Source organism: Colobus angolensis, unplaced genomic scaffold (genome assembly GCF_000951035.1).
Source record: "Colobus angolensis palliatus isolate OR3802 unplaced genomic scaffold, Cang.pa_1.0 Scaffold198, whole genome shotgun sequence".
Lineage (NCBI taxonomy): Eukaryota > Metazoa > Chordata > Mammalia > Primates > Cercopithecidae > Colobus > Colobus angolensis.
This window is the reverse complement of record NW_012115132.1, coordinates 1,569,084-1,577,772: the sequence shown is the minus strand read 5'-3', so window position 1 is coordinate 1,577,772 and position 8,689 is coordinate 1,569,084. Positions and strand designations below refer to the sequence as shown.

The 8,689-nt window shown below is 38.0% G+C and overlaps 1 protein-coding gene across 1 annotated transcript in view; it reads left to right on the top strand.

Moving 5' to 3' along the window:
* COL14A1 (collagen, type XIV, alpha 1) overlaps nucleotides 1-8,689 on the top strand; it is a 255,503-nt gene that overhangs the window by 185,323 nt on the left and 61,491 nt on the right. Inside the window, exons 37-38 of the mRNA XM_011941061.1 lie at nucleotides 3,911-3,964; nucleotides 7,912-8,007. Coding sequence (XP_011796451.1) covers nucleotides 3,911-3,964; nucleotides 7,912-8,007 — 150 coding nt within the window. The remainder of the gene's footprint in view (nucleotides 1-3,910; nucleotides 3,965-7,911; nucleotides 8,008-8,689) is intronic.

Sequence of the window (8,689 nt, the reverse complement as noted above, 5' to 3'; positions counted from 1 at the left end):
AGCTGTTCCTATTCGGCCATCTTGCTCCACCCCACGTGCATGAGGAATAGAGTTCTTAATTACAATAGTGTTTTAGCCAGCATTAATGCATGTTTATAGCACGAGGGTTTTCAAGTTTTTTTCATCTGTAATATGCTGAAACAAGTCATAAGATATTTACTTGTGACCTAAAGAGCAAACTTTCTAATGAGGAGAAGGAGCAGAGATGTGAAAGGGAAGGGTTGAGCTTTGATTTGGAGGGGGAAAAAAGATGTAAAATAAGAAAAAAGCAATTGAAATTTTATATTTCAAAAATTTCAAACAAGGAAATTTTGTATTCTAAATAAAGCATAATAATAAACTAATTAAGAAATAGTATCTTGAGCAATATGTAATAAATTCTGTTTGACGATTGAACATACTTTGTTTTCTCATTCATGAATTTCACAGTAGTATGATGTATCAATAAAACCAAAGGATCTGTAGGAAGGCCTAGATAGAAGAATCATATTCTCTTTGCAAAGGCTAACCCTCTCTTATTGAAAAAATGATTGTTTTCATCCACAAGTATTTGTTGAATTCTTGTCCCATGCCCAGTGACAGGAGTTAAGGATGAGGTGGAAATTAAGTTAGAAGTATAAAATGATTCCTGGCTTTTGGACATGGTGCCTCTGACATGAATATCTATGAGATAAACAGTCTTGATTATTATTATTTGAATAAAGTCTTCAGTTGAAGATATATTTGAATATATATTTGAATAAAATCTTCAGTTGAAAACAAATCATTTAAGATGCACAAACAAAAAGTTGTGACAGACTGGGTATATTAACTGAGATAGACTAGGCTGTGAGAAACAGAAAATTTAGCTAACACAGTAGCATAAACTACGAGGACAATAGGACATTTATTGTTTGCTCAATAAAAGGTTTAGAGGCAGATGATCTGAAGAAGGCAAATGAGGCTGCTAGACAACTTCATCAAGGACTTGTGCTTGCTCTAGCTTCCTATGTTGCTTTTCTTAGGTTTGCTGCTTCTTGATCAAATTGGCCAAAACTGCTTAACACAACTATTCCTGGTTGCAAAGAAAAGCCGAGACAACAAGTATCTGTCATTTTTGGCCTTTATCGTAGGCATGAAATGGAGAACGGGGTCAGAAAAGGCTCTTAGGGAGCCAGCCATAGTGTCTGACACGCTGGAGGAAAACCTATAATGGAGCATGTATAGAAATCTGATATATGGCATTCGATATTAGCATTGCAGATCAAGTAGAGAAATGATTGGTATTCAGTAATGGTGCTGGGATGTTTAGTTTTCCATGTAGAAAATATCTACAAATAAAAGTGTATATATAACATCTGAGTTTGTGTAAGTACACTCCATAACGTTCACACAATGACAAAATTGCCTAACAAAACATTTCTCAGAATGCACTTCCATCACCAAGCAATTTATGACTTCTTATGAAGAATTTCTACTCATTAAAGAGAAAAAGACATGTAACCCAATAGAAAACTGAGTGAAGTGTATAAATAGACGGTCACAGTGAGAATAAATACAAATAGATAAACTTATAAAAAGATACATAATCATAATAGTTTTCAGGGAAATGAAAATTGGAACAAGAATAAGGTGTTTCGGCCAGGCGAGGTTGCTCACGCTTGTAATCCCAGCACTTTGGGAGGCCGAGGTGGGTGGATCATGAGGTCAGGAGATTGAGACCATCCTGGCTAACACGGTGAAACCCCATCTCTACTAAAAATACAAAAATTTAGCCCGGCGAGGTGGCAGGCACCTGTAGTCCCAGCTACTCGGGAGGCTGAGGCAGGAGAATGGCGTGAATCCGGGAGGTGGAGCTTGCAGTGAGTCGAGATTGTGCCACTGCACTCCAGCCTGGGAGACAGAGCGAGACTCCGCCTCAAAAAAAAAAAAAAAAAAAGAATAAGGTTTTTCTTTAGCAATCTGGTTGATGAAAATGTAAAGTTTGGAAATGTTCAGGGTTAATTAAGATTTAAGGAAACAGGGCCCATCTGAAACTGTTGGCAGATCTATAAACTGGCACAGTTAGTTTAGAGTGCAATCTGATAATATATCTGCAAATTTATCAACTTTCACTTATGATTCTATTCTTGGTACCTTCTTCTGAGAAATAGTAAGTTTTGGGATATGTAAGGATGTCAATTGAAACATATTTTAAATTTTTTTAAATTTTTTATTTTTTGAGACCGAGTCTCACTCTGTCATTTTGGCTGGGGTGCAGTGGCATGATCTCGGCTCACTGCAACCTCTGCCTCCTGGGTTTAAGCGATTCTCCTGCCTTAACCTCCCAAATAGCTGGGATTACAGACCTGTGCCACCATGCTTGGCTAATTTTTGTATTTTTGGTAGAGATGGGGTTTCACCATGTTGGCCAGGCTGGTCTCGAACTCCTAACCTTAAGTGATCCACCCGCCTCGGCCTCCCAAAGTGCTGGGATTATAGGCATGAGCCAACGTGCCCAGCCTGAAGCATTATTTAAACGGCTGAAAATTGTGGGAATAAAACTACTTAAATTTCCAATAATAAAAGAATGGCTAAACAAACTCTTACATATCCAAGGTTCAGACAACTATGGAACAGTTAAGAATGAATTAGATCTATGTGTGCTATAATAAAAAATCACTAAAGCATATTAAGTTGAAGTCATAGCTATGTAAAAAGCGTGACATCACATATTTAAAACATACACAGCAAATAATACAGTAATACTATAGGCAGTATTTTCTATAGATACATATGCACATGAATAAAATTACATTTTATAATTGTATTTTTAAAATCTGGAAGATGAGCAACTAATTGATAAAAAGGAAGAGTGCATGTAAATGGTTTTTTTAAAAGCCGAGGAAATTTTAAAGATCACCTGACCCAGTGTTTTCTTAAGCGATACAGTGTTCTGCTAATGGTGTACAGAATCCCTTTCAGTAATCCTGGACACAGCATGAAATAAATTGGAATCACACAGGGAGAAAGTTAGTCCATTTTCAGGGATTTTTCAGTCCTTCTGCTCAGGTGAAAGATAAATTCTGTCTGGTGCCCACATGGTCCTCCTAACACTTATTTGTCTCCCTTTTTATCAAAGAGCAAACTCTTGGCTCACAGACCTCAATAGAAACAGAATCTAGCTAAATTTAGTAGCACTATTTACAGTGTATTGATTTCTAAGATTATCTTATAGTTTTAGCAAGTGATACTTTTTTTCATTTACTGTAATGCTGTATTTGCTTTTAAAATAAGTGAAATAGTCAATTAAGATATTCAGTAAATACACACGTGTGTTTAGACACATATGAATGTACATACAGGGAATATATATTTAACATGTATACACATATTATGTTTGTAGATATATATCTATGTAAAGAATACTGCTATTGAATAATAGTCTAGATAGGGCATTAATATGGCAAAAATTTTGAGGGGAAATATGAATGACAACTTTCAGAAAGATGAAACTAATTGTCTTTTTGTTGTGTAAATAAAGAAAATTAGGTTGTTGCTACTTTCATGTGTTTTTTACAATTTAATTGGATCATCTCAAAGTTATGATTTATATGTTATATATATGTTTTATAACATATATAATTTTGATTAACTGTGTATTCTTTGGATCATTAGTAATGGTAGTCTTCTATAATCACTAAGTAAATAAAATCTTATGGTTTTTCAATATTTAAAAAAGATTTGGCAAAGAAAGTTTTCCAAAACCATGAAAGGGCTGGGGCTGGGTGGTAAATTTCCAGTGAAGGATCATGATGAATGTATACTATTACACAGTGTGTTGGCCTTTACATGAAATAATAATGAGTTAATTCATACTATTAAGGAAAATGAATGAAATACACTGTTTTGAGATTTGTCTTTGAGCTAATATTTAACATCTGTTTGCCAGGGTGGTCCGGGACTCCGAGGACCAAAGGGCCAGCAAGGTGAACCAGGTCCAAAGGTAATGTGCATGTTCTCCCGCTCTCTCTCTCTCTCTCTCTGTCTGTTTCCTCTCTCTCTCTGTCTGTCTCTCTCTCTCTCTCTGTCTTATCTCTCTCTCTGTCTCATAAATAGCCATCATTTTGGAATTAAATAGGACTTAGTTCACTCTTGCAATCTAAACTTCCTTATATTTTTATGAAAGTTGTGCCTAACTCTTCTTCCTTATTTTAAGAGACTGAGCTTTTTAATCCAAAAGAATATCTAATAACTCAGTGGAAAGAAAGGCTTCTGGGTCAGAAATAAGAATGTCAATGTTCTGAGTGGTTTAGTCTCCAAGGTAGTTCTCTCAGAATTTGCACATTCTTCTCCTCCTTTACCTACAACAAAAGCATACCTTTAGAGGAATCATGCAGAACCACAACTTGGCATCAGTCCTTTCCAGGTAATTTCTCAGGTTTTGGATTCCTCCTTATCCACTGCACTATATATAATCAAACACACAACTCCGTTTTTCATTCTTACTGCCCAGGGCCATCAAATATGGTGGTTCAGGTTGTACACTGTACAAAGGCACCCGCCAAGAGACCAAGCCACGCCAAGCCATGTCAAGGAACACGTTTTTCTACTTTGCACAAAGGCATCCTGAGGACTGGCAGACGCCCAGTCACTAATGAACTTCAGGCCTCCCCATCTTCTCTCCGGCTCTTGGCAAATCTTCTAACTGGTCTTCTGTCCCAAGTGGCTTAACATTTCGATTGATTCTTCACATCTGCCCCCAGATTAATTTCCTCAAAGTCTATGCTGGATCACATCATACTCTTCAAAAACCTGCAGTCACATGCTGTTGCCTTCAGAATACCATTCACCCTCTTTGCTGAGGCATTGAAGGTCCTTTATAACTTGACTCCCATTTCGTTTTCGCCATGTTGCTCCACATGTTCTCCTCTCCATCCATCTTGCTTGACTTACTGCTCAATATGGTTTTTTATTAAATTTATGTAGCATTTATTCATGGGGAGGAGAACATTGCAAGGCTTTTTACCATAAAATTGGAAACAGATGAAGCAAGGTAGAAGAAAATATTGGGATAAAAAAGAAGTAAATGAAAGAAGGCTGAAGATAATCAGGTACTACCCAATTCAAAATTCAGACCATAAGATGTCTCCTTTTTTGTTTGTTTTGTTTGCTGGGACAGACTTGATGTATCTTACTTGGCTCTATCTTTTACAGTGCTGTAAGAAGGGCAGTAGTTGGAGGCCTCCTCTCAAGCAAGGGTACACTGGATCTTCCTCAGTTTCACCCAAAGGCAATGCCCCTCTGCTCCTATAGACTCTAGTTCCCTCCTTCCAATGCCTCTATCAGCATGACCCCGGTGTTTTCTAACATGATCACTGGATGATTGTTCTAATCATGAAGATAAATGAGTTCGTAGATGTTTAGTGATCCCAAGACCTACCCATTTCCTCCAATTATCCATTCCCATAGCACTGCTACTGATACAGTTATTTCTGTATGATGATTTTGATGAATCACAGATCCGAGTATGTAGTGGTTTTTGAAAAAAGTCTTATTGGACAACGAATGTTGACATGTCCACCAATGTGGACAGTGCGGGAATAGATACCTTCCATATGGAAGGCCTCAATATGTATTATTTTTTATTTTGTTGCAGCAAATAGAGAATAAGAATTTGGAAGGACAAAGCAACCCTCTTGTTGGTCTCTCCTAGTAATTTTTGCCTCGTATTTTACAGGATAAAATGGGACCCCCTACTTTTTGCCCTTCTACTCTATTTGCAATTTCTTGATAATGTATTATTAAACTCAGCCAGGCACGGTGGCTCATGCCTGTAATCTCAGCACTCTGGGAGGCCGAGGCAGGTGGATCACCTGAGGTCAGGAGTTCAAGACCAGCCTGGCCAACAAGGTGAAACCCTGTCTCTACTAAAAATACAAAAGTAGCTGGGTGTGGTGACAGGCACCTATAGTCCCAGCTACTCGGGAGGCTGAGACAGAATTACTTGAACCTGGGAGGCAGAGGCTGCAGTGAGCAGAGATCGCACCACTGCACTCCAGCCTGGGCAAGACAGAGCAAGACTCCATCTCAAAAATAAATAAATAAATAATATATTATTAAACTATTATATATTAAAATGATATATTATTAAACCATTATAAATACTAAGTAATACATAAAAATTGCCTCCTTGCTGCCTCCATTGTATTTTTAAAAATCCCGCTCCCTCCCTCTTCCTTCTTCTTATGCCATGCTCCTTGTAAGAATAGTTACCACTCAGTGCTTTCACATGCTCACCTCCCAAAGAATTCTTAACCCATATATGCTTCCTCTTCCTCTGGGAGTCCTATGAAAATTCTCTCATAAAAGTTCCCAATTACTTGCTTGTTACCAGTTCCATAGATTAGGGTTTAATTTTTCTTGAGATCTCTACAAAATTTAACACAATCAAGCACTTCTTTGTTTGAAAATTTCTCCTCCTTTGGCCGTTTCTGTACCACAGTACCACTCCGTCTTCAGCCTCTTCCTATTTCTCAGGCTTTTTTCATTTCAGATTCTTCCCCAGGTTTCTCTTTCTTTCCCTTCTACCTGATTATCATCTCATTTTTATCCACATTCTGTTTCACTCACTCAATACGTTCTCTTTAATAACCTCACCTATAAATATATTTTCAACTACTCCAAAATCCATGCCAGCACAGACCTTGCCTTACTTTTTGGCCTGCTGGACATTTCCATGAGGTTTATCCCATGTACCTAAATCTTAACAAGTCTTAGTCTGCACTCATTATCTACCCACACTTTACCCCCACAAAGGCTTTTTTTTTTCCTGTATTCTTTGTCCCAAGTAATGAGTTCACCAATCTCACATCTAAGATGATACCCAGATGTTGGAGATTCAATTTAATAAAAGAATAGCTTTAGTTGAAGTCACAAAATGAGACAGAAGAGGTTAAGGATAGGTAGGTTTTTCTGGGTCTAAGATTTCCTATGTGGTTTAGTTTTAGTTAAACCGCAACAAGGTCCAAGCTACAGAAGTAAGGGTAACAGAAGTAAGGGTGAAAGGGATGTCTGATCCTGAAAAGAAATGAAGTAAAATAGGCTGGGCACGGTGGCTCACTCCTGTAGTCCCAGCACTTTCGGAGGCCAAATTGGGCAGATCACCTGAGGTCAGGAGTTCAAGATCAGCCTGGCCAACATGGTGAAACCCCATCTCTACTAAAAATACAAAAAGTAGCCAGGTGTGGTGGTACACACCTGTAATCCTAGCTACTCGGGAGGCTGAGGCAGAAGAATCACTGGAACCTAGGAGTGGGAGGTTGTGGTGAGCTAAGATCGTGCCACTGCATTCCAGCCTGGGCAACAGAATAAGGCTCTATCTCAAAAACAAAAAATAAAAAAGGGAGTAAAATAATACTAAGCCTAGGGAAGGTCATTCAGTGGACATTGAAGGAGTTATAGTGTGATGGCAGCATCAAAGTAAGGAAGAAAGCAGAGGCTAGGTGCAAAGTTCTCAATAAATGCAGAGGAGTCCCCCTGAGGTAGGTGGTTGACAGTAGCGAAGACAGAGAGAATGTAGTTCATCTGGACGGTCTGAACCTTCCCAGACTAGGAGGGTGGTCTTGAAGCACTTATACTTATAAATTTGTTATAGAGTGTGGGGGGTCTCATTACTCACATAATTGGCTTAGCACTCTTATTTACAGAAGAAAAGTAGTAATGATAATAATAAAGTTGCAGCAATCCCTGTGTGTTTACTCTTATGGTTTACTGATGACATTTTGCCTGGAAGGTAAATCATTTGAAGCTTGATGTCTTGTTATCCTGAGTATTTCCTATCTTAGGAAAAACTATATAAGAAAACAAATTATAATTGTCCTAAGCAGAAATATTTTTTAGATGTCAGAGTCTAACTTACTTTTAGGATGATACTTCTCTGTTGCCTTCCAGGGACCAGATGGCCCTCGGGGTGAAGTTGGTCTGCCAGGACCTCAGGGTCCACCTGGACCCCAAGGACCAAGTGGTCTGTCTATTCAAGGAATGCCCGTGAGTTGTGTTCAAACATTCAGATGGATTTTATTGTTGTCTCTTTTCCATGCAGTTACAAAGAATGAACTTTTGTCTTCTGTGTCTTAATAATGAATATCAGTCCCTTTAAAAACAATGATAGAGTGTAATTTCACTAGTTGTACCCTTAGCCATTTTTTGTTCAATGATGAAGGTCTTTTAACAAATAAGTACATGCATACTTATTGGAGGTAGGTCCATCTACAAGCATTGTGTCTATAGAGGAAGAACAAAGCTTAGCATGTATAGCCCTTTTTCTCTTTTAACTAAATTCTTAATGGATGTGATAACATCCAGAAAGTAACAAATGTTACACAAATTTAAGTTTTTTCATTATGTGTAGTAACTGCTGATATAAATTAATAAAAGCCATTTATTCATGATCCTTATCTCAGATGACATCGAAGTGCAGTTTATGGAGAGTGAGAGTTTTACATATTTAGATGGTGTACTTTATATAGCTGCATTTCTTTGGAAAGTCATTTTGTACCATTGAAAAAAATTTAATTCCATTCACTAATCTTCATTAATCTTCCTATAGGGGTCTACAGTTAAGAATAAAACCAATCTCGGCCGGGCGCGGTGGCTCAAGCCTGTAATCCCAGCACTTTGGGAGGCCGAGACGGGCGGATCACGAGGTCAGGAGATCGAGACCATCCTG